Here is a 26,509-nt window from a genome sequence, read left to right on the forward strand (position 1 = left end):
CTTAGACCAGTTCAAATATAAGAGTCAAACAGTGTAGAAGTAAGGTCAGTGACGTTACACCAATTCATTTACTGTGAAATACTACAGACAGTACTGCTGGCGCCTGAGTGAAGGTCACGGACCATATCCCACAGCCCAAGAAAAACTAATGATATTCCAACAGGAGGAGGAGAAGAACAGAGCTAAAACAAAACAAAAAATAAAAAAACAAAACCTCTGACAAGTATCAGCACCAATTTACAGTGAATTACTGAGAAACAGAAGGATACTGCTCCCACTGGTGGGCAGCTAGATACTTCCTCATCCTTGATCCCTCTGGTTAAAAAGAACTTGAACAAATAAATCCACTGGAGGGGAAGAAATCCATTTCCAAGGTGGGCAGTGTGATCACTCACTCAAGCTGTGACGGGGAAAACATTCTTCTCCTGCAGTGGCCATCTTGGCTACCTGCATGGGGCGCCTAGAATTCTAGATGTTTTCACGTCTTGGTAAAAATCCAAGAGTTGGTTGGTGAGTACATGGGAATTTGTTATTCTATTCTTTCTACTTTGTGTGTGTTTTAAATTTTCCTAACAAAATGTTTTGAAAAATCCTCAAGCAATTATAACTTTTTAAAACAAATGATGACAGTCTAATTATGGAATCTGTCCTTTTCCCCATACAGAGATACTTTTTTAAACCTCCCCCTCTTTTTTTGAAGATACTTTTTAAACCAGAAGGTACCTTTATTAATAAACTAGCTGGGAAAATCTTAGTAATTTTTTATGTAGACCTATTAAATTATATAGTAGCTTCTAAATCTAGTAACTAAACACAGAAATAAACTATCAGAAAGAATTTTAACACTGCAAAGTGTGTTCCTAGCCATGCTGGTGAATGAAGACCATCAAGTTAATGTCTGGTTGAAAGCAAGGATGTTAGGGGATCCCTGGGTGGCTCAGCCGTTCAGCGCCTGCCTTTGGCCCGGGGTGCGATCCTGGGGTCCCGGGATCGAGTCCTGCATCGGGCTCCTGGCATGGAGCCTGCTTCTCCCTCTGCCTGTGTCTCTGCCTCTCTCTCTCTATCTGTGTCTATCATAAATAAATAAATCTTTAAAAAAAAAAGAAAGAAAGCAAGGATGTTAGTGTGAGAATGTCTAGCCTGGTTTTTCCTTTAGTCCACTGAGGAATAGCTTTGTGATCATATGACTCAGATCAAACCTAATACCAGAATCACACAGATAAAAGAGTAGTCAGAAAAACTGATTAGGCAAATAGACTTTGGCCTACTTCTGTTGAAGTGCATCTAGGAGTGGACCTCCAATTCACTTGGGCTCAAGTAAATGCTCAGAACAGGCAGACAATGCTTTGTATATGGATACTTGGCTAGAGGCAGAGCCTCCAATGTACCAGAGCTCTTGAGCACAATTTCTCATCCTGGCCCTGCCACTGACTCCAGTCACTGCTGCAGGGAATCAATTCCACATAGGCTTGGGCCAGTCTACAATATGGTCCACAATATGGACCTCTAGACTTTGCTCCAGGGTTTCTCTGACAACAAGATCTGTGATGTCTGTGGAAAGCTGCTTGGCAGTGGCACTTGCACAATCCAAAAGTGTTGAGCAATTACTACTTGTTAGGATCTGTTTAGATGGGATGTTGTAGGTGAAAGGAAATAAGGGCCCCATTGCTGGTGGTAAGTGCAGATCCAGCAGCAACACAACTGGTTCTCACTTGGATTGGGATGAGGTACAGGTAGAAGGGAGAAGTTTTGGGTTATGTGGTAGCTGTGCACTTGAACAATATGGAGGCAATGATAATGATAATGATAAAGAATGGGGACTTCATTGGCTTTTGTGACCTTTGGAAGTCTTTAAAAAATGAGATGATGAATTCAGGTTAGGCAATAATCAATTCAAGCACACTGTGAGCTTCAGGTCCATGGCAATGTTTTAAAAACTTTATCTCCTGCAGATGCAGGGAATACCGTCTTGAACATTAAGCCAATGATTTAGTCATAAGGTGATAAAGTCAAAAGGACAGTGAATGCAAACCTTAAGAGGTCTCCTATTTCAAAGTTAGGATCCTAATAGGAAAAGTTTAAGATCTTAAGATCTGGGATAGGATATTCAAGTCTGAGAATATTGACTCACGAGATTGATTTTAATGTACTTAAGCAGAACCAGTCTTCTTCCCCTTGGACAGAAGAGAACATCCTCATCCAGCTAGGAACCCCTGAAAAGAATGCACCTGAATCTTGCCTTGCAAGGTGATGCTTGTCCTCATCAAGATCTTAACCCACCTTCACTCACTATCTCCAGGATAACTGGAGCCAAGTTTTGGTTCAGGTAGGCAGGAAAATACATCATTGCTCCAATAGGAAGTAGTTTACTCAAGAAACTGAAGGCCCTGGCTATTGAATACAGCCGGGAACCTGGAGATGCTAACAAGAGAGAATCTTGAGGATGCTGGGCCAGGGTTGGTAAGTGGATAGCAGAGAAGTCATTGACAGTGGAGCGCTCCTCCTTGATATAAGCTGGCCTGGCAAAAGCCTGCAGCAGTCCACTGCAATGATGGTTTCCTGAGGCTTGGACAAAATGATGGCCTACAATAAATAAGTTGCTGGAATTTGCCTGGCAAAACTCTGAGGAAGAAGTTACAAAGCTCAGGCAAGTGGAAATATTAGAGTAATCTTTTTTGATTATTCACTTAGGGTAGATTACAAAAAGCAGTGATTAGGAATTAACAGAGGTAACATGTAATTTCAATTTCTACAAGCACTTGTTTTTCAAAGGTTTGCAGGAAACACACATAGATGCCACTTTACATAACTGAATTTCATCAAACTCTTTTGTTTCTGTCATTGTCATCAAATGAGCAATACTGGCAAACAAAGCAGTTTATTCTTGAACAGTGGAAAGTAACTGAAAAAAGTATTGTGGTAAAATATACATATATAAAATTTACCATTTAAACTAATAAAAATAAATAAATAAATAAACTAATAGTCCTACTTTCATGTAGGAAAATATTTCCCTAGGGGAAGTGGGATGGCTCCACTGAACTTGAGGACATTACTGCCTCCTGTGAACTCTGGACTCCTCGTGGCAGTAGAGCAGCAAAGAAAGGTGTTAGCATGTTGGCAAGAGGAGCTGGCTCTGATTACCGGTTACATAGTATGTGCAAGCAAGAATAAGCCTGGAATACAGAAGATAAACTGGGACATCGACTGAGGATTCTATGACTGGGGACGATGAAATGGGCGCTTGCAGCAATCATGGCCCTACAAAGACAACTAAAGCCTCCGAGTCCTCAGAGATGAAGGTCTGAAGTGGTGGAAGTAGCCTAGATGGGTCAAAGAACGGGCTGAAAGTGAGAGAAACCTGAGCAGAGTGGGAAAGGGGGATGGCAGGGTAGAGACTTGGGACCTGTTATAGCAGCAGAGCTGGTAACTTCTACTAAGTTTCCTGTATTAAATCTTTGTAGCACCTGGGCCTGGCCATTGCCTCAAAGAAGAGTCTGGACTAAATGCAGAGCATAAAGTATCTAAAATCTAAAAAAGTAAAAGGTTGAACTCTATTAAAAGCCTGTTGCAAGGGCAGCCTGGGTGGCTCAGCGGTTTAGTGCCTGCCTTCCGCCTGGGGCGTGATCCTGGAGACCCGGGATTGAGTCCCATGTCGGGCTCCCTGCATGGAGCCTGCTTCTCCCTCTGCCTGTGTCTCTGCCTCTCTCTCTCTCTCTCTCTCTTTCTGTGTCTCATGAATAAATAAATAAAATCTTTAAAAAAAATAACCTGTTGTAATTTAAAAATATGTCCTCAAAATGCTCTGATGGTCCTTCCTTCAAAAGGTGAAAACTAATTCCCTTCCCCTTAAATGTGGACAATATTTAGTGACTCACTTCTAAGGAAGAGAACACGGTGGAAGTGACGCTGTGTCTCTAGACCTCTGAGACTAAAGGAAAGGCATGTGACATCCATCTCCCAACTCCCATTCCCAGCCTGCACAACCCTCCCCGCCCCCTCTAAATCTCTCTGCCTCCCACTCCATCACTTTCTCTGGGGAAGCCAGGTGCCATGTCATATGGATTCCAAGTCACCCTTAACCATGAGGCCCACGGAGTGGGGGGTGCTTAAGCCTCCTGCCAACAGCCATGTTGTGAGGCACCTGGGAAATGGTTCTTTCAGCCCTAAATCAAGTTTTCAGATAAATGCAGCCCTTGCTTTAAATACTGGATATAATATCATGGGAGACCATGAGCCAGGACCACCCATAAGCTGATCCTGAATCCCTTACCACAGAAACTGTGGATAGTAATTGTTTGTTGGAATACGCTAAGCTTTAGAGTAATAATCCATTATGCAGCAAGGGGCAACTAACACAGTCCTTCTTCTGCAGCACAGTAGATCCTCTTGTCTGACTCTTAACTCTATCGTTGCTGCATGTGACCAGTTCTGCACGGGCTTTGACCAGCTCAGCTGTACACAGGTGCAAGCTGAAGCATCACCCTTAGGCCATGCTGTGTACCTACAAAGGGAATTCTTTTTTTTTTTTTTTTTAGATTTTTATTTATTTATTCACAAGAGACACAGGGAGAGAGAGAGAGAGAGAGAGAGAGAGAAGGAGGCAGAGACATAGGCAGAGGGAGAAGCAGGCTCTACACAGGGATCCCACGTGGGACTTGATCCCGGGTCTCCAGGATCATGCCCTGGGCCGAAGCCAGGCACTGAACCACTGGGGCACCCAGGGATCCCCTACAATGGGAATTCTATAAGGTATAGGGCATCGGCAAGAGGCCTTCCAGCACTCACATGATAGATAGATGCTTTCCCTTTCATCATCCACAAGCTAGGTTCTGACGTAGATTTTGTAAGACTCCTCAGAAGATTCCAATAGGTTTGAACACCACTTGCTCAGTTGTGCCTAACTTGACATTGTATTTTTCTTTTTACCCTACTCTTTATTATGAAAATTTTCAAATGTAAAGAGAAGCTGAAAGAATTTTACAACCAAAGCCATGTAACCATTACCTAGATTGTACAATTAACACTTTACTCTCTATTACATGTCTGCTCATTTATCTATCCCTCCATCTATTCATTATCTTATTTTTAAAGCATTTCAAAGTAATTTGCAGGCAATACTATAATTCACCTCTAAATACTTCAGCGTGGGGACACCTGGGTGGCTCAGCGGTTGAGCGTCTGCTTTCAGCTCAGGGCGTGATCCTGGGGTCCTGGGATGGAGTCCCACATGGGGCTCCCTGCATGGAGCCTGCTTCTTCCTTTGCCTGTGTCTCTGCCCCTCTCTCTCTGTGTCTCTCCTGAATAAATAAATAAATATTTAAATAAATAAATACTCCAACGTGAATATCACTGACTAGAATCCAATATCTTTTGATAATTTTTTTCTTTTAAGGCAAAGTTTACATTCAATGAAATGCAAAAATTTTAAGTGCACCATAAAATAATTTTTGAAAAATAAATTTACCTGTGTAACCCAAACCCTCTGAAGATATATAGCACTCCCTCATGCCCATTTTCTGTCAATCCCCGTTTAAACACATACACAAACTACTGTTTTGATTTTTCTTCATTGTAGATTAGTTTTATCTGTTCTAGAACTTCATACAAATGGAAACATATAGTACTCTTGTGTAAATGGAAACATACAGTATTTCTTTCACCCAACATAGTCTAATACTTATTCATATGTTGTAGCAACAGTCTTCCTTTTTACTGCTGAGCGCTACCCCACAGCATCAACATACCAGTTTACTTATCCATTCTGTAAGTGGGCCATTTCTAGTTTTTGACTATTATAAATAATGCTGCTATGAACATTCTTATACAAGGCTGTTTGTATGCAGATATTTGCACTGAGTAAATATCTAGGAAAGGAACTGCTTGGCCACAGAGATGCTGTGTTTTATTTTATAACAAACTGTCAGACCTCTCCAAAACAGGTGCACCATTTTACACTTACAACGCATCTTCAAATATATCATTCTCACTTCTCCAGTATTTCAGAATTGGCACATCTTCCCAACAATTTATTTCATAAGACCCGTGTTTCTCCTTCAATGTTCATGTGTAGTCAGGGATGTCTATGTATTTCAATATATTTTCATATGTTGAAAATATCTCACTCCCCTTCTGAATACACATCTCTTCCACAGAGAGCACATTCCTCTAGCTGACTTTGAGGGGCCATGGCATAGAGGGTAGGGTCTCTGCAGCAGAAAATGGACATTTCCCATCTTCCTGATTTTCCCGCTCAAGGAATGGCAGCACCATCCGTCCAGGTGAGTGAGTCTATACCAAGGAGTTACCCTTGGAACACTTCTTTACTCCGCATATCCAATCCATGAGTTAGCACTGCCCAGTCTGCCTCTCACTTCTCTGGCTGCCATTCAAGTCTAAGCTTTCAGCTTTGCCTGACCTACTGCAATAATCTCTTGGATGGCATTATATTCCCTGACTTTTGCCCACCTCTTTACAATCTATTCAACATTCTGCAGCCAAACTGATTTTCTCAGTATTAAGGAAAAAGCATTCAGTTGGGCACCATTCAGTATGATGTTAGCTACGAGGTTTTTGTAGAAGCCCTTTAGGTTAAGGGAATTTCCTTCTGTTCCAAGATGGCTAAGTCATGAATGGATACTGAATCCTGGCAATGCTCTTGGTATGGTAAATTACAGGAACTCTGTTACCGAATTACTGAAGGGGATTAGCTAAATGGGAGATAGAGTTGGAAGGACAGAGCAAGATGGAACTGTCTGAAATAACTGGCTGCATTATGCTCTGGTAAAAGCAAAACTAGAGGCTATCTGGCAGTCTCTGCTACCTCCATGATTCTAAGGCAAGTGAGTACATAGCATGTACTCTGAAACTACAGATTCCATCTCAGTCTGTGGTGGACAACTGGGATCCACTCTTCAACTCTCAGAGCACTGTCTTGGGATGCCCCTAGAAAGTTTTGAGTAGTATCCATTCCATCTGCCTTGTTGTCCTTCCACAAACAGCAATTATGACATCTCCAAAATGAAACTGGGGGTGCAGATTACTTCCTATTTATAGGCAGTCCTTATAATTAGCTATTAAACGTCAAGGGCCAAACCCCAAAGTGAAATCTACTTATCAGAGGACAATTAATTAAATTTGACTTTCTCATTAGAAACCTATTGTTTCCCTAACCTTTCATTCAGGACATGGATTCCACGTGATGAATGTCACCTTAAAATTTGTTCTATCAGTCACAACACTCTATTTTACCTACAGAATGGGAGAAAATATCTGCAATACATACATCTGACAAAGAACTTGTATGAAGAATACAAAATAAACTAGTACAATTCAACTATGAAGACAGAAATCAATTAAATATAGGCAAAATTTTTGAAAACACACTTCATGAAACAAGATATATTAATGACCAATAAACACTTGGGGAGGGGCATGTGGGTGGCTCAGTGGTTGAGCGTCTGCCTTTGGCTCAGGTTGTGATCCCGGGGTCCTGGGAGCAAGCCCCTCATTGGGGTCCCCGCAGGGAGCCTGCTTTTCCCTCTGCCTGTGTCTCTGCATCTCTCTCTGTGTCTCTCATGAATAAATAAATAAAACCTTTTTAAATAAATAAATAAATTTTAAAAATGGTAGCATTGGGGTGCCTGGGTGGTTCAATCAGTTAAGTGTCTGCTTTCAGGTTGGGTCACGATCCCAGGGTCCTTGGATCAAGCTCCATATCAGGCTCCCTGCTCAGTGGGGAGTCTGCTTCTCTCTCTCCTATGCGTGTCATTCTGCCTACTTGTGCTCTCCTTCTCTGTCAAATAAGTAAAAAAAATAAAATGGTAACATTTTATTGTACATAAATTGTACTGTAAAATTCATTTTAAAAAACAACAATAAAAAACAAATTCCTAAATGCTGATCTAGCTGTCCATTGTCACCTAAGGAGCATCTACTATACTGAGGCCCCTCGGGGCAAATATGTACCTGGCTCCCAGGCCATCATGTAGTCTCCTAACATGGAGAGGACTAGCCCTACATGAACCCCAACATGGGGCCTGGACCAGGTGCAGGCTGGCGGGCCTTCTGTGCTCCCCTTACCCTCAGATCCCACTTAACTTTTTCAAGGGAATGAAGGGCACCTTCTCCCAAGTAGGGGAGCTCACCTGGTCTCAGGAAGGAGGGGAAGTGGGGTATAAGGAACAGGATATCCCCTTGTCCTGTTTACAACTCATTCAGGGACACCCATCATGGTTTATTGATGACTCATGCCAGGCTGCACACAGTGGTGAGTGTTCAACCTGCTATCCTATTCAATTCTTGTCATAACCCTAAGCCTGACTCCTTCTGTTATGCCAGTTCAAAGAGGAAAAGGCAAAGGAAGTAGAGAAGCTAAGAACCTGTTCCAAGCTCTCAGAGCTACTACATGGCAGGGCTGAACCCAAGCAGCACGATGTCAAAGCCTGTGTTCTGAAGCCCCGTACTGCTTTGCTTGTGAGCTAGCTCTGCTTTTGATCGTCACGACCGTCCTTCCCCTTACCACGCTGCCCCAAGTGCACACGGTTGGGGGCAGGCCCAGAGGACAGTGTTCTGAACAAACAGGACCTAGGCCAGGAACACAGAGTCCTGTTCTCCTCCCTGCTCCAAGCTACATCAAGGGCACCCCAAGTTCAGACTCACATTAAGTCATTTTCTCTGTGATTCAAATACAGAAGTACTTTGGAGAGTCACACAGCAGTCTGGCTATTCCTGTGGAAATATGTAATTTAAGGGGAAAATGGAACTCTGTGTCGCATTCAAATTAAGAACTATCTGAAGAAAGGAGAAAAATATCCCATCCTATTGAGTCATGAGGAAAATACTTACTGTATATCAGGAATGTAAAAGTAGCCTCTGTTTGGAAGTGCAAATCAAATGGGGCCTTGAGCTTATTTCAAGTATTTTTTCTTTTTCTTTTTCTTTTTTTTTAAAGATTTTATTTATTTACTCATAGAGACAGAGAGAGAGAGGCAGAGACACAGGCAGAGGGAGAAGCAGGCTCCATGCAGAGAGCCCGACGTGGGACTCGATTCAGGGTCTCCAGGATCACACCCCGGGCTGCAGGCGGCGCTAAACCGCTGTGCTACCAGGGCTACCCCTCAAGTATTTTTTCATGAAGTATTTTCATTTTCACAACTTGATAAGGCTTCCATATTAAACCAAAGTCAAATGATTTTATATGCTAACTTGAAAACCCTTAAGATCAATGCATTCAACTCCTTTTGAAAAGAACAAACATACTGCAACTGTTCTTTGTAAACAGATTATCATGGCATATAGGTCATTAGTCATTAAGGAACAAGATCCTAGGGATGGGGCTCCTGGCTGATTTTTCTTTGCTCTTGCCCAGAGCATGAAGCTCAGTGTGGGGTGGACACCTCATTTTTCTTGGGCCAACACTCCTTTTAATCAGGGGACCGAAGTCCTCTTCACTGGGGAAACTCCTTCCCCCATTCTGAGTCAAGCAACAGTGGCCAAATCCATCCACCTGACCATACAGGAGAGAAAGCTGGCTGAGCTGGATCTCAACATGCCCTGTCCCAAGATTCTTCACAGTTCCATTAAAGAAAGAGCACAAATGGGGACCTGACAGCCCAAGTGCTGCTGGCAGCTGTGTTTTTGGCTGAGACGGGAAAGTTGCTGTGAGAGAAATAGCCCTCAGGCTTTTCCTCTTTGAGTGGGGATGCACCCCAGCCACCAACCAGGTGTCCTCCAGGGATTTGGTTCCATATGGGATCACACATCAAAGACAAGGCACTATATCACAAACACAAGGTGGTCTATAAGGCACCTGTGGTCTACTTTCATTCTTCTCAAATCCAAGCTAAAGTTACAAAATCAAAGCATTCTTGGCCGCCATTTATAAACAAGTAACCATACTTTGCAGCTTCTATTCTGCCTCAAGTGTCCTGGGGGGCATTTCAGGCCATTCCTATCGTGTAACCCTCCCAACAACCTCACAGGGCAAGGAAGCTACTATTATCAGCCCCCTGTTACAGACACACAAACCAAACAAAATTGGATGCTGAATATTTTGAGATCTTAGTAACTTACCCACACTCACACCATCACTAGCCTTCTGCCCTCACTCTGAGGGCAGCCGTAACACTGCACGGTCTAGATGTGGACTCCTGCTAACCATTCTTGCATAGGCATGAACTACAAAAACAAACCTAAACCAAAAGCCTGGTAACATTCTCCTTTGTTTTAAAAAAACAGGGAGCTACCAAATGGGAAGCTGAACCCAGTGTCTAGAGTTGACCCAGAAAGCCCATCAAACTGGAAATTTCATTCACACACAGTATTGATCCTACAGATAGACACCAGGGAGGGAGCTGAGGGGAGAACTAAGGAAGAGCCTCAGGTTTCTACAGAACGGGCCTTTTTAAAAGTATTTTTTCCTACTGTGGTGAAATATACATAAAACTTAACATTTAACCCTTTTACCTATTTATTTTCAAAGATTTTATTTATTTATTTTACAGAGAGAGTGAGCAGGGGGAGGGGTGGGGGAGAGGGGGAGAGTGAGAGAATCTCTAGCAAATGGAGCCAGACATGGGGCTCGATCTCACAGCCCTGAGATCACCACCTGAGCCAAAATCAAGAGTCGGATGATTAAATGACTAAGCCACCCAGGCGCTCCTCTATGTTAACCCTTTAAAGTGTACACTTCGGTGGCATTAAGTACATTCACATTGCTGTGCAACCATTACCACCATCCATCTCCAGAACTTTTTCACCTAAACTGAAACTCTATGCCCATTAAACATCAACTCCCATCCCCACCCCCAGCCCCAGGCAATCTCCTTTCACTTCCTGTCTTTATGAACTTGATACTGACTACCTCAAATAAGTGGTATAGTATAGGCTTTGAATTTTCAGCTCCTCCGAGTACTTACTGAAACCTACTACTTGTCTAGCACTGTGTTAGATTTTATGGAGGGAATATATAAAATATGCGATCCAATTCCTGCCACGGAGATCATCATACAGTTGACCCTTGAACAACACAGTTTGTATCACGCAGGTTCATTTATATATGGATTTTTAAAAATCAATACAGCACTGTAAATGCACTTCTTTTCCTTGTGATTTTTCTTAATATTTTTTCTCTAGCTTACTTTTTTGAAAGAATATAGTATATAATAAACATAAACTACAAAATACGTGTCAGTTGACTGTTTATGTCATTGGTGAGGCTCTGATTTTCAGCAAGCTGTTAGTAGTTAGTTTTGACTAAGTCAAGTTATATGCAGATTCTTGACTCCCATTGGTGGTGGGGGGTGGTCGATGCCCCAACTCCTGTGTTGTTCAAGGGTCAGCTGTAGTTGAGCTGTGAAGGCAAGGTTAGCTTCTAAAAAACAATGTGAATGTTTACATGCAAGATACCAACTGGAGGACAGGAGAAAGTTAGATGAGAGAGATCCTTACAAGCTGGATAGTCTAAGAAATCTTCATAGGAGGGACACCTGGGTGGCTCAGCAGTTGAGCGTCTGCCTTTGGCTCAGGGAGTGACCCTGGAGTCCCAGTATCGAGTCCCACGTCGGGCTCCCTGCAAGGAGCCTGCTTCTCCCTCTGCCTGTGTCTCTGCCTCTTTCTCTGTGTCTCTCATGAATAAATAAATAATTTTTTAAAATCCTCATAGGACTAGTGACTCGAGGAATGAGAATAAAGTTTGGTGCATAGAGAGGAAGGTTCTGGATTAACTAAATCATTCACAAATCCAGGCAGGATGGATCTTTCCAAGCAGCGAGAGCCAAAGCCAATGGGCCACAGCATTTTCATCCAGTCTCTCCAAGGATAGGATGATTAAACCTAGCTCTTAGAATCTACACATGCAATGGTTTTCTTTTCCTATTGCAAAATAGACACAAAAGAAAATCAAAGGTTCCTTGTTGTTGTTATTCTTTATTATTATCTCAGAAAATAGCCAAACCAGCTCTTTTGTGCAAGTTTGTCTTTTTCACTTGGCAAAAGGAATTGGCAAGGACTTCTGAAACTTGTGTGGAGTGTCTGACACCAGGGTCAGGTCATATCAACTCTGACCACAGCTGGGGACACGGACCCCTGGAGTTGTGGTGAGATAAGCCTCCAGATGTTCACTCTAACCAGCATACAGGTGATTTAAACAAGCAGTCCACATCACCACCCCACCCCTGCCAGCACTTTGAGCAAGTGGCCAGAGAAGCAGCACCCAACAGATCACTTTCTGAGTATAACCCTCAAGGGACTCTGTGTAAGACTAGGAAGGCCAGGGCACCTGAGCGGCTCAGCGGTTGAGTGTCTGCCTTGGGCTCAGGGTGTGATCCTAGAGTCCGGGATCAGGATCGAGTCCTGTATCGGGCTCCCCACATGGAGCCTGCTTCTCCATTCCTGTATCTCTGCCTCTCTCTCTCTGTCTCTCTCTGTCTCTCTGTCTCTCCTGAATGAATAAAATCATTAAAAAAAGAAAGTGGTAAAAAAACAAACCATAAAGTAGTCCTTACTTTAGATATGCACATTCCTTAATGTGTCTCACGGCACACAGGTGGACTTGACTGTCCATGCAACTGAATGTTTGTTAACAGAAACTGCAAGTGTGGGGCCATGTGAAGCAGCCAGAAAGTGTACATGGGCCTTTACAAGGAATTTTACAACTCTAAAAGAAGAAAAAGGTAAGACGGTAGCAAGTAGGACCTGCAAGCCTCCCATAGTCAAGGGCAAGGAGTGGTCCATGGTGAAGGGGTGCACGTAAAGCAACAGAAAACAGGATGGAGACCTGATGGATTCTGAAAAGGTACTGAAATTCTGAGACAAATCCTTGTACTACTTCTTCCCCATAGTTCTGAGAAATGGAAATCAATGTCTAATGCCTCTCTCTGAGTGTTCCCATAGAAGTGGCTGCTACCAGGGCTTTCTTTTCATTCGGGTGACATGGAAACGGCACCCCTGGGAGCTCTACTTTCTAGAGATGGCTACATGGCTGAGGACGGAGCAGCAGCTCAGCGTCCTGGAGAGCACCAGGGCAGGTAACGGGTATCAGGGAAAAGGGAGAACTACAGACCGCGGGAGAGCTACTTAGTACTAATCTGTCATCCATCCATTCTCATTTATTACTTTCTGCTACGTAGTGAGCATGATGAATCTCAGCTTTGGCCCACAATATTGCAGTCGTCCGACTGGCCTACCGGTCTCCTGTACATTTTATTCAAACACCTCCCCGCTATGTCCCCAAAGCCGTATACTTAAAATCTAAATCTATTAACTGTCTGGCTTAAAACTTCCTCCAGGATAAACTTCAAGCTTAGGTCACTATGTTTCAAGCAAAAAGAAATGTGCATTTATGTGTATTTATAGTGAAAATGCAGGGTTTCCAAGATATATTTAAATAATTACCTAAGTCTTCAAGCAAAAAGCCATCCAATGAAATAAGCATAAAGTCTACGTTAACATGTTTTCTGACAGTACATGGCAAAATGAGAAAGCTAAAAAAATAAGGAAGTTGGGTCTGAAAAAGTCAAGAGGTAAGGATTGAAAATAGTCCACTCTGCAGGAATAACTTTTGTTATAATTGTAATGACAAATATAAAATGAAGACATTATCCGAAAGACACATATTCATAGTTAACCAATTAAGCCTCTTCATTTTGGCATGCATTACTTTCTTACCCGCCCTGCTGCCCCAGCTCTGCTTCCTGGGGTCACCTCTCAGAGTGCCTGCCTTCTGTTCTTGCCTCAGTCACTGCACTTGGGGGGAGGGGGTGCAGCTAAGAAAGTAGATACCAGAGTGGCCCCAGAAAGTAGAAGCTTAGAATGTCTGAAGCTCCAAACCTCGGGATGGGGTTCTGGAACCAGATTTTTTAGCTATCTGATAGTAACAAGGACTCCATTTCTACTGGTAAGGGAGTGATGATAACCCTTGGTGTGCTGTAATGGTAGAATAAAGATTCTCACCTGTAATGGATTAAGATGAGGAACAGATGAAAGGGGAAATGTTTATTCAGTAGCTTTGTCTGATCCTATTAAATATGTACATCTAGAAGGAGCTAGCCTGATACACCATTAGAACAGCCTATTAAATTGTCACCTAAGGTGCCATTTGGGGAATGATATCTGTAGGGTTAGGGCACTGTTCTCTAGAGCAAACTGCATGATTTATGGGTCTGTGTCCCCAGTAACTAGAATACATGGGTTCTCAACACTGTATAAGCTATACACAAAACCTGGATCCATATCGTGTCTTTTAATATGGGTATTACAAGTAGCTAGATCAGACTGAAATCTTGCCACTTGCAACAACATGGATAGAACTAGAGTATTATGGTAAGTGAAATAAGTCAGAGAAAGACAAATACCATGTGATTTCACTCACATGTAGAATTTAAGAAAGAAAACAAAGAAAAAAGAGACAAACCAAAAATTAGACTCTTAACTATAGAAAACAAACTGAGGGTTACCAAAGGGGAAGTGGGGGGTGGGGGTGGGTGAAATAGGTGATGGAGATAGAGTACACTTACAATGAGCACTGAGTCATGTACAGAATTACTGAATCGCTATACTGTAAACCTGAAACTAATATAACACTGTATGTTAACTACCCTGGAAATAAATAAATAAATAAATTTTTGTTTTAAAGGTAGCTAGATCATTCCCTTCTCCCAATCCTCAACTCTTTAAACCACCTTCCACTTTTCTCTAGGTCAGCTACGTTGTAGGTTGTAGGCAGCTGCTAACCACTGCTCCCATCCCCTCCCAAAAGAGTAATTCTGAGAATACTTTTCCAGCTAATCTTCCCCACCCATTGTCCATTCCTGCTATTTCCTACCAGGTGCATATCTAGGAATCAGAAATGAAAAACGACACATCACTACCAACCTTAGAGAAATAAAAAGAACCATAAAGGAATACTGGGTACAACTGTATACCAACACATTAGATAACTTGGATGAAATGGACAAACTCCTAGAAAGATATGAACTATCAAGGCTGAATGAAGAAGGAAGAGGTGAGGGGTGCATGGGTGGTTCAGTCAATTAATTGTCTGCCTTCATGATCCTGGGGTTCTGCAATCCAGCCTCATGTCTGCTTCCCTACTCTGTGGGGAGCTTGCTTTTCCCTCTCCCTCTCCCTCTGCTGCTCTCACCACTTATGCTCTCTCTCTCTCTCTCTCATATAAATAATTTTTTTTTTTTTTAAAGGAGGGACGTCTGGGTAGCTCAGCAGTTGAGTGTCTGCCTTTGGCTCAGAGTGTGATCCCCCAGGTCGAGTCCCATATCGGGCTCCCTGCATGGAGCCTGCCTCTCCCTCTACCTAAGTTTCTGCCTCTCTCTGTGTGTCTCTCATGAAAAAATAAATAAAATCTAAAAAAAAAAAAAAAAAAAAAAAGGAAGAGATGATCTGAATAGATCTGTAACAAATGAAAAGATTGAATTAGTAATAAAAAACTATTCATAAAGCTCAGGCCCAGATGGCTTCACTGTAGAAGTCTATCCAAACATTTAAAAAGAACAAGAATTCTTCACAAACTCTTCCAGAAAAAGAGAAGAGGAAGGGATACTTTTCAACTCATTTTATGAGGCCAGTATTATCTGACACCAAAACCAGACGAAAGTGTCACAAGGAGCTACAGACCAAATGCACATACAGAATGTACCAAAAGAGTATGATGCAAGTACACAGCCCTATAATTTTATGTCTTTGAGGTAATCTCCATAAACAGCTTTCTTATGATGGGTTTTCTGTAAGGTCAGACAGCAGATTTCAAGGCTACAATCTTTGGCAAGCATCTGGGGAGTAAATATTCTGTGTTACCAATGAAATGCAGGTCTTTATGCTTTGCTAACTTCCAGAGTTGGGGATAGAAATGAGGTCTTCAGATGAAAACTAAATGTTAGTTTTTTATTGTTAAATGCATGACGAAAGTTAGGGGAACTGCCACTACTAAAGCAAGAACTGACGAGCATTTTTCTTGCTGAAACTTGAACACAGAATGTAGGACAAAGAAGAGTTATTAGATATTTAAGATATATTTTATAATTCATTTAAAATTTCATTTAAAACTACAAGAAAGATATTTTAGATTATAAGAAAATTTAAGCATTGAATCAAACGCAAAAAAGGCTCCATTTCTCTGGATTCGAAAATACATCCAAAACACATCTTGCTAGGATAACAAACATGTAATTCCAGGAGTCGAAACCCTACACTTTTTCAAGTCTGGCTTAAATGTTGCCAGTCTTTTTTTTTTTTTTTTTTTTTTTTAATGTTGCCAGTCTTAAAAAACTGTAGCTGTTTTCAAATTAGTGTGGCACTTGAATGTTTCCTCTTATATCATTTTTCACTTTCTTCTTGGTGTTGCGTTTGTCTTACTATCTCACTGAGGTGTAATCTTCTTGAGGGCAGGAATGATTTCTCCAATCGCCAGACTCCTGCTCAGGTTTAGAATAGTGCTTTTGCTCATAACCAGCACTTTTTTAAAAAAAGATTTATTTCTTTATTCATTCATCCATGACAGACATAGAGAGAGAAGAGAGGCAGAGACACAGGCAGAGGGAGAAGCAGGCTCCGTGCAGGGAGCCCGACGCGGGACTCGATCCCGGGTCTCCAGGATCGCGCCCTGGGCCCAAGGCAGGCATCAAACCGCTGAGCCACCCAGGGATCCCCATAACCAGCACTTATTAAAAACTGTTCTGTGAACTAATGAAAATATCGTGTATCTCATTACATGGTCAGTCTAAAGCCAAACAGATTTTTTAAATACTCAAAGCAAATAAAGGATTGCCAGATATGGTAATCTTTAAAAATACAATAATCCTTAAAAATTTCATTATGAGGCACCTAGGTAGCTTAGCCAGCTAAACGTCTGCCTTTGGCTCAGGTCATGACCCCAGGGCCCTGGGATTGAGCCCAGCATAGGGCTCCCTGCTCAGCCGGGAGTCTGCTTCTCCCTGTTCCTCGTCCTTCCTGATGCACTTGCTCTTGCTCTCAAATAAATAAATAATCTTAAAAAAAAAATTTTTTTTATGAATTAAGCCATGAATAGGAGGTAACTGAACCAGAGTCATTTATACAAGTTGCTGTTCTTTTCAATCAGATTTATAGAAAAAAAATGAGATTGAAGAAAAATTGCTTGAACCAAAGGATGTAAAGTGGTTTGTAACATCGGAATCAGGGATTCCCCGTCCTCCTTTTAGGAGGATGTCGCAATCTGCGCCCACGGTCCTGTGCCTCGCAAGGCTCTTTCGGAGAGCACACTCTCTGGCCCCGCGGGCCGCAAGCGTCGCCCCGCGGTTTGCTTTGGCCGCTGGCACGTGGGCAGCGCGGGGTGTGCGGGGCGGGGGGCGTCGAGCGCGCGCCGCGGAGCGCCAGGGCCCTAACGCGGCCCCGACCGGCGAGTCGCTCGCCCGCGCGGGGGCAGCGCGGAGCCAGCCCGCGGGGTGTGTGCAGCCCGGGGCTCCCTCCCTCCCTCCCGGCTGGCGGTGGGCGGCCGCGCCCTCCCGGAACAGCCTCCTTCGGCCCCGCACGGTCGCGCGCGGAGCCTGCAGCCCGGGACTCGCGGCCTCGCGGCCTCGGCCGGTTCCTGCCGCAGTTAAACTAAAAACACGCATTTTTAAAAGGCGCTAAAGCGCTGCGCCAGTGCCGGCCCCCGGCAAGCGCAGTCCGCCCGCGCGGCCCTCCCCGGCTCTCCGCGGACGCGGGAACTTAAGGGAGGCGCGCGCCCGGGGCTCCGCTCGGGACGGTAGGTCCGCTAGGCCCCCGCGGGGACCGGCGACCCCCCGCCCCGCCCCCCGGCCCGCCCCCCGGCCCGCCTCCCGGCCGCCGCCACGCTCCGGGGGCGCCGCGGTGAGTGCGCGCTCGCGGGAGGCCGGGCGGGCCGGGGCGGGTCAGGCCGCGCACACCGGCCTGGGCCATGGGGGATGGGGGATGGGGGGATGGGGTGGGGGCATGGGGACCAGCCCCAGGGGGTGGGGAGCGGAAGGAGGGGTAGAGACCGGCCCCGGGCGGCGGGGGGATGGGGGATGGGGGGATGGGGACCGGCCCCGGGCGGCGGGGAGCGGAAGGAGGGGGTAGGGACCGGCCCCGGGCGGGGTGCGGGGGGATGGGGACAGGGCGGCGGGGAGCGGAGGGGGGGTGGGGACCGGTACGGGCGGGGGGCGGGGGTCGGGGGGCGCCGCGGTGCCGGGGCGGCCGCAGCCCTTGGGCCGCCGAGCTCGGGGTCGGCAGCGGCGGCCGCAGGTGGCCCCGGCTGGGCGGGAGGGCGCCGTGCAGCGGCTTTCAGCGCCTCGCTCCTGCTCCTTCTCCGGGTCTCCTTTCCAAAAAGTTACTGGGCATATCGGAAATCATCGGCTCTCCTGGTAAAATGGCCTTTTTGCAGTCAGACTTTTAACGGGGCAAACGGCTGGGTGCCCTGCAGTGCGGTCTTTCTCCGAAACTTTCTGAACGTTTTTGGTTTTGGAGGAGAAGCCAAAAGGGAGCCGAACCTCCGACAAGAATCCCCGCCCCCATCTCCATGGCGCTCAAACAAAAGAATTTTCCGATCCTCTTGGAGCAGAGGAGCCCTTTGCTCTAACTACTCCCCGTAGCCAAACGTGCCAAGTTTACCGAGCAAAATTATTTTTCCTTTCTTGAAAGAAAACGTTAAAAAAAAAAAAAAAGAAAACGTAACTACCGTCCAAACTTATAATGAAATGGTGTTTAACAAAAGCTATTTAAAAAAAAAAACCCAAAAGCTATTGTACAAAAAGCTTAATAAACGGACATAATTAGGGAAGTTATTTTATGCATTTTGCACTAGTGTATTATTCGTACACCCTTTTTGGACAAAACTGAATTGAGGCAAAGGAGAATAAATATGCAACAATGTGTCAAGTGGCTAAGAGGCAAAACAAGATAATTCTCAATTAAAAATTCCTTGTATTACAAAGGACTTGAAAGTAGGGCAGCTTTAAATTCCTCTAATTCATACTAAAGTGTGCATTTTGCAAGACAAAATGGATCAACACCCTTCTTTTTTGGGAATATATGTATTAAAGTAAAGTAGGCCTAAAATAAAGGTCCACTATTCATTTTTAGAAATGCATTAAGAGAATACATCTGACCTTATAGCTAATGGTAGAGTTTGGCCTAAGACATTCAGAAAACCTCTCTGACTCACCATACAATTAGCTGTGGGTCCTACACATTTTCTACAATCCATGTGTAACCTTTATCTAAATATTTTCACACTTCCCCCTTTATTGCCTGAGCTAAGTATCCACACTTCACAGTTTGGAGGCATTTTTACTTGCTTTTTAACTTTACCTAAGTTTTCAGCCTGGTGAATTAGTCTGGAATCAGACTAATTTTTCTCTTTAAAAAGATTATTGAGAGAGAGCGTGCATGTACAAGCAGGGGGAGCTGCATGCAGGGGGAGAGGGAGAAGCAGGCTCCCTGTTGAGCAGGAACCAGAGGTGGGACTGGGATCCCAGGACTCTGGGATCATGACCTGAGCTAAAGGCAGATGCTCAACTGACTGAGCCACTCAGGTGCCCCCAGACTAATTTTCTTAATCACCCAGATCTGTTTATAAATAGATTAATCCATGGTTAGTAAGCTAATATTTCAACAGAGATGGATAAGTAAAAGGTGAATGAATTGTGGTTTCCTTGATATTTCAATTGTCAAAGCTAATTATTTGTTTTAATTATTATGTTCTGCTTTAAGTTACTGGTGGATGAAGCAAATGAAAATGATGTTAGTGATTCCACACAAGTCTGTGGGATTTCGCATTAGTCTGAATTCCTTACCCAAGATCCAGGGTCCGCTTACATATATTTATTTGTAATCTGCCAGATTAATCCCTCCGAGGTGACCCAACCTGGCTGTGGAAGGACAAACAGAGCTGTCCCTCACTTGCTGTTCTCTTTTGAGATCATTGCCTGGTTTTTTGGCCTTTCGCCTGCCTAATACTGTGTATGTGTTCAAACAGAAGTATAAAATAATAAAATTCACTTCTATGGGTATTTCATGAGATGATTCTTAATGGGACAGTCATGTATTTTATGTATATACACCCATATTTACACAGATTATTCATCCTGGTTTTGATCTCCCTGATTCTCAATGTTGGTATTCGGGGAGAGGATACTGAGGAATCTGGGTTTTAATCTGACAATCTGATCTTTACCATATGTATCAGAATTATTGCCAGCAGTGTATCTCCAACCAGTCGGTGAGCTTCTGGAAGGATGGAATATGCGGTTCTCCCACTGGCATACTGGGCAGCAAGCCCCTGCCTGACCCTGAGCAGGTGCACAATGAGCAATCTGAATGAGAGTGGATACAGGGAATAGGTTGTAAGCAAAATAATCACATTCATTGGCACCTTTCTGGTAATTTAAAAACTGCTTAAGAAAAAAATTAAGGGAGCTCTTAACTTTTCATTTTCTTCATGTTAGCTAACCATAGAGGTAATAGGTGTGCATTTTCGTTGGTTACTAGGTAAGGACGAAATGTGTATCACAGGGCTCCAGATAATCAGACCTCCCCACCATTTTCTACCCAAGAGAGAGGAGCAACCTATTTTATATAAAGGTCAATTTACAAAGTGAAAATAAATTTGGTTGGGGAGGGAAGATGGATCTGTGATTATTTTTTGCTTTCTATTTTTTTTTAAGATTTTATTTATTTATTCATGAGACACACACACACAGAGAGAGAGAGAGAGAGAGAGAAAGGCAGAGACACAGGCAGAGACACAGGCAGAGGGGGAAGCAGGTTCCATGCAGGGAGCCTGATGAGGGACTCGATCCCTGGTCTCCAAGATCAGGCCCTGGGCCAAAGGCAGGCATTAACTGCTGAGCTACCCAGGGATCCCCTTTTGCTTTCTATTTTCATAAACCCTCAAGAATTCTTCCAGCTTTACCTACTCTATTGAATACCAGTGTCAAAGAGAGAAATAACATTGCCTTTGGCCACTAAGATCTTAATGGGTATGTTTGAGCAGTAAATACTGGTAGCTTCTTTTTGTTCACGCCCTGATGTTATATAGCACTGGAGAGTCCAACAGTGAGATCATTTGCATTATTTGATTTCAGCCACAGGTGTAGAGGTAGAAAATTTTAACATTTTCCTTGACAGATGGAGAGATTGGGACTTGGTGAGCTGGGTCTGAAAAAAGTAGCGTCAAATTCATTGCATTGAATGCAACATCCCTTGAGTGCCGCCTGCGCTGAGCAACCTCCCACACTGGGTTCCCTCCAGGGCCAGATGGCAGCACACTATGCCCCAAGGGACTGTCCCTTATGGTCCCCATAGTTAAGACTGCCTAGCCAACCTGAGCTCACTCACCTGAGGATTGTTTTATAAAATTACTTTGTATTTACATTGTCAGGAGCTACTCTGAATACATGTACACAGGTTGTGTCTTTCCACGTCAGCTTTATCTAATCATAAAGCAACGTTAACATAATTGTAAAAGGCTCAGAATTCCAAATTCAATGACATTTCACTGTGCATTTAACTTGGCTTCACACACGACACACAAAGTACAATATAAAAGTCGCAAAACAAACAAGATACAATAGGGTAAGTTAATGAACCAAATGCACTATCAGTCCATGAGCACACCAGTGAGATAGGTCTCGACCAGTGCAGGTCCGCTCAGCTCTTCCTGGTTCGCCCGTCGAGGATCTCTAGTACGTTCGGAGATCAGTCAGGCAGAACCTGCCTTGGCGGCTACCTTTCTGATGTAGGCGGACACGAAGGGTCGGCATCTGGAAAATATGAGTTTGCTGCAAAAATCTTCCCTTTTTAAAGGAGTTTGATCCATCTAGCTCGTCCAGACTTCTGATTCTACTGATTACCATTTCTTGGTTCCTCCAGGCTCTCTTGGTTCTGCTGGTTCTGACTTCTGGTGGCGCCAGGCTGTTGGCCGTGGTGAGACTCACTCTCAGCTCGTCACCCTTGTCTGGCTCTCCTGATTCATTACACCACCGCCTGACCTGAACCACTGCATCTCCTTCCCCACATACGTGCACACCTGCCGTATACAGAGCTTATCTAAATGTAGCCGCAAATGTGCATGCTCTCTTAATACCTTTCTTCTCTCCTTTTTGTTTACCTCTCCTCGTTCTCCTTTCACACCAGTCGCCACTCCTTCAACCGACAGTGTATCTTCCTCCTTATTTTTCTTCATATATATCCTACATATATTTGTATATTATTTAATAATAATGACATCACATTATACATAGGTTTCTGCATGTGGCTTTTCTCCTTGAAGAGTTCCTCCAGGAATCCCTCTAGGACTTCTAGCAGAGCTCCAATCCATCCTTTTTAATGGCTGCACAATATTCCCGGGCATGAACACGCATTATTTACGCAACCGTTTTCCAGCTGACGGGCATTTCCATGTATCCAGTTTTTTGCCATCCCAGATAATCCTGTAATAAACATCTTAATACATATTACTTTATGTATGAGTACTTTTAGTCCTACAGAATGGATTCCCAGGAATGGGATTTCCCGTTATATCTATTTTTAATTAGCAGAAATTGCCAGATTGCTTTCCTAAAATAGCCTTCACATCTCCACTAGTAATGCATGAACGTCTCCCTTTCTTTGCCTCCCTTCTAGCTTTGGCTGACAGACCTCTTCGTTTTTGTTAGTGTAATGGATCTAAAATGAGACCTTACTATTACTTTAATAGTACTTCCCCCAAATAAGTGATGTGAATCTTTTCACAAATTTCTTGTCCATCTGATGACTTTGTTCTTAGGTCACCTGCCTACTCATATTTCTGGCCCATTTTTCTGTTGAGTTGTTTGTCTTTTTCTTGTCAGTCTGTGAGAGCTCTTCGTGTATCAGGGCTGTGGCTGAAGGTACGAGACTTTTCTCCCAAGCCAACGTGGCGGGCTAGGAGACTGTCGGGATGGCTGAAACACGCCCAGGGGTTGTTGAGCAGAGCTAGATAGGCTGTTCTGACCTGTGGCCACAGACTGCTGGTCACCAGTCAGATACTCAGTCTGAACAGAAGATTGTACTGAGCCAGAATGTAGCTGTGTGCGGAGGACTGAGAAGGTGAGGCAGCCCAGTGCTGTGCTGTCTTCCACCGGTTAAGACCTCCGAGAGTGAAGGCCTGCCAAGGCGGAGGATGTCCCTCTGCCACCCTTGGAGGGGCAGTGCTGTGCTGGCCAACATTTACGGTGCCGCTGCGTGTCCCTGGCTCAGATGAGGCAGTCCACTAAGTCTGAAGGATTAAGACATCAAAATCACTGCTTCTCACTCTTGTTTCCACCTTCACTGTTACAATAGATGGCATTCATGTATGTGGCACTCCTCTGGGCATCCCAGATTTTGAAGAAACCCAGAGACATCTTGCAGGGAAGTAAAGCATGACAGTAATTGGTCACCCCTGGCACTTTTAGGGGCACAGCAGGAATGATCACTCTCAGACTCTGGCATGGGTAAGAGAATCTGAAGCTTATATAGTCTTCAACCCCCAGCTCAACGAAGCGTTATGAGAATGCAAAGCAGTAGTCTTGATATTACAGAAAACCTTTGAATCTCTTAATTTATAAAAAATACAAGGATTCATAATACTATCTTTTCCACTTTTAAATATAACTAGTAATAAAAAAAGGAACTCTGTGAAGAGAGGATTCTAATGTAGAAAAAATGAAATTCTTAAAACAGAAAAAAATTTAGGTAAACTTTGGTTACCAGAAACAATTTCTAATATTAAAATGTGGTCTGAAAAAAAAAAAATAAATAAAATAAAATAAAATAAAATGTGGTCTGTGTACTAACCATAATGTTACATAACCATGACGTTTGCTAAGCATAAAAAAAAAAAATTATCCTTGAAAATGGTCTGTGACTCTCCTCATCCTGTTACTCCCGCTTTGGGGACCTCAGGGATTTAGTAAATCTCTTAGAGGAAATCTAGCCTTTAATTTCTAAAGACTTTTTATACTAATTGGCCTTCATAAGTAACTATATTCAAATCAATGCCAGTTGTGTCACAAGATATGTAAATAGCGATTTCTTTTGTTAGAAGAGGACTGGTACTTTTTTGATGATTCTGGTAAATTTGTTATTTTTTTTAAAAATATGAGTGATATGTTAAATGTCATGCCCGATCCTAACCAGAACAGCTTGGTAGGGGGAAAAATGAGATTTAGAAAACTTTAATGTAACTGTAACAAGACTCTTAGCAATTGAAATAAAAGCTTACACTAAACACTACTATTACTATCACAACTTATTTTTTCTGTTCCCAACTGTGTCTTCCATCATTCCCTGTTATGTTTAACAAAAAAAGATTCTGGAACTTTATTACCTCCACTGCTGCTGCTTCAAAACCTGACAGTACGAGTGGACACTGGCTATCTCACTATGCAGCATAGCCTTGATCTGCCCCCTGAAATAACTTCTCAGAAGAGCTCCAAGCCTACCGTATGTTTTCTTATTATTTTTAAACTTTCAAAACAAGTTTGTTTTAGAATCACACATTTGGTCCTTTGGGAAGTTACTTCCTGAAGAATAAACTTCACTTTTTTTTATCTCCCCTTGTTTGACAGCTTATTGCTGTGACAAACTGTTTTAATAGGAAAGACACTGCAATGATTAGTCACTGGGTTGTGTTCGGATCCTTTCAACCACAGATATTTGTTGGACAGAGCAAGAAGCTATCGCTTTTATTTTCCTTTTTAATTAAATTCATTGATGAAGCTTTTCATCTTTTAAATATATAGAGGGGACCAGTGTGTTGGGATGAGCAGTATAGAAAACTTATTTTATTTGCTTTATAACTGGAGCATCTATGACAGGGCCAGAAAAAAAAAGAAAAAAAGAACACTAGAATAATATGGTGGGGCAGCCCGGGTGGCTCAGCAGTTTAACGCCGCCTTCAGCCCAGGGTTTGATCCTGGGGACCCGGGATTGAGTCCCACATCAGGCTCCTGGCGTTGGAGCCTGCTTCTCCCTCTGCCTGTGTCTCTCTCTCTCTCTCTCTCTCTCTGTGTGTGTCTCTCATGAATAAATAAAATCTTTAAAAAAAAAAAATATGGCACTAGCCTGTATTTCTAGTGTGTGTTTAGGGGGCTGTTTACTGAATTTCTTTTACTCACTGCCTGTCCTCTGCATTTACTTCTAGCACTGCTGATGGTTCTTTAGAACTCAGGATTCATGCTGCTGTGTTTCCACCTGAGAACCGACATCGGCTGGAAACCTTGAAGCAGTGACAGGGACCCTCAAGGCCCACAGGACATGGCCTGCCATCTAATTTAACGGTAAAAATTTGGAACACTGCTTTGTAGATTTCTTTTCCTAAATATGTATATTTTTAAAACGTTTCTTAGTACTGCCATTTTCCTCATAAGGACATTCTTTTTAAATTCACAAAAGAGGGTGCCTGGGGGGCTCAGTGGTTGAGCGTCTGCCTTTGGCCCAGGGCCTGACCCCAGGTCCCAGGATGAGTCCCACATGGGGCTCCCCACAGGGAACCTGCTTCTCCCTCTGCCTGGGTCTCTGCCTCTCTCTGTGGGTCTCATGAATAAATAAATAAAATCCTTAAAATAAATTCACAAAACAAAACTTGAATTTTGAAAAAAGTTCCCTCGTGGAAAGGTTTTTGAAAGGCTGTTCACCACTGGGACCTACACCCTGAGGTTTGAGAAGCGAATTCTTTATTGCCAAGGCTTTCTTTTCGGTTTCTTGCTAGTTTGTTGTGCAGCACGGGGAGGACAGCGAAGGGAGCTTTGCTCTTCTGAGAAGAGGACCGTCCTGAAGGCGAGCGGAGGCGGCCGGTCCAGGCGCCGCACCTGCCCACCACTTGGTACCGGAGCGCCCCTGGCTGCGGGGCGGGGCGGGGCGGGGCGGAGCCGGGGCGGCCGTTGGCGCCCGGCCCGCAGCGCCCGCAGCCCCGGGCCGGCCTCCCCCCTTTCTCCTTCGGGACGCAGGCGCGGCGATGCGGACTGACGAGCTGCCGGCGGCGCCCATGGACACCCCGGGTCCCGGCCGCCGGGGGGCGCCGTCCTGCGAGGCCTGGGGCTACTTCCACCTGGCCGCGGCGCGCCCGGGCCGCGCGGCCGGCCAGTGGGCCACGTGCCGGCTGTGCGGGGAGCAGGTGAGCCCGGGCTTCCACGCGGGCGCCGCGGCGCTGTGGCGGCACCTCGAGGGCGCGCACCGGCGGGAGCTGCAGAAGAGCGCCGCGCGCCCCCCGCCGCCGCCCGCCGGGCCCCCCGCGCCCCCCGCGGCCGCCGAGGGCGACTGGGCGCGCCTGCTGGAGCAGATGGGCGCGCTGGCCGAGCGCTGCCGCGTGCGGGAGCGGGAGCTGGCGCGGCGCGAGGCGGCCGTGGGGCGGGCCCAGCGCGCCCTGGAGCGGAGGCGCCGCGCGCTGCAGCAGGAGGAGCGCGCCGCGGCCCAGGAGCGCCGGCAGCTGCGGGCCGACGCCGAGGCGCTGCGGGCGCGGCTGCGGGACCTGGGCCGCCGCGAAGCCGCGCTGGCCGCCGCCCCCGGCCCGCCCCGC

At 44.6% G+C, this 26,509-nt stretch overlaps 2 protein-coding genes and 1 non-coding gene across 10 annotated transcripts in view; 2 read left to right on the forward strand and 1 right to left on the reverse strand.

Moving 5' to 3' along the window:
* Positions 1 to 26,509, reverse strand: part of AGGF1 (angiogenic factor with G-patch and FHA domains 1) — a 117,820-nt gene that overhangs the window by 41,486 nt on the left and 49,825 nt on the right. For 4 of the 8 annotated variants that reach the window (XR_004814303.2, XR_007409774.1, XR_004814302.2 and 1 more), the window contains one exon: positions 5,132 to 5,300. The exons of the other annotated variants lie outside the window; for them this stretch is intronic. The gene's annotated coding sequence lies outside the window, so the exon portion shown is untranslated. The remainder of the gene's footprint in view (positions 1 to 5,131; positions 5,301 to 26,509) is intronic. 8 annotated transcript variants of the gene reach the window in all.
* Positions 18,204 to 26,500, forward strand: ZBED3 (zinc finger BED-type containing 3; the record flags this gene model as incomplete). Its single annotated transcript, XM_049107602.1, has 2 exons — positions 18,204 to 25,271; positions 25,703 to 26,500. A coding segment is annotated over exon 2 (552 nt), but the record flags the coding sequence as incomplete, so codon positions are not given.
* Positions 23,044 to 23,181, forward strand: LOC112654218 (small nucleolar RNA SNORA47). Its single transcript, XR_003132879.1, has one exon. It is a non-coding gene; the product is annotated as a small nucleolar RNA SNORA47 (small nucleolar RNA).

Source organism: Canis lupus, chromosome 3, assembly GCF_003254725.2.
Source record: "Canis lupus dingo isolate Sandy chromosome 3, ASM325472v2, whole genome shotgun sequence".
NCBI lineage: Eukaryota > Metazoa > Chordata > Mammalia > Carnivora > Canidae > Canis > Canis lupus.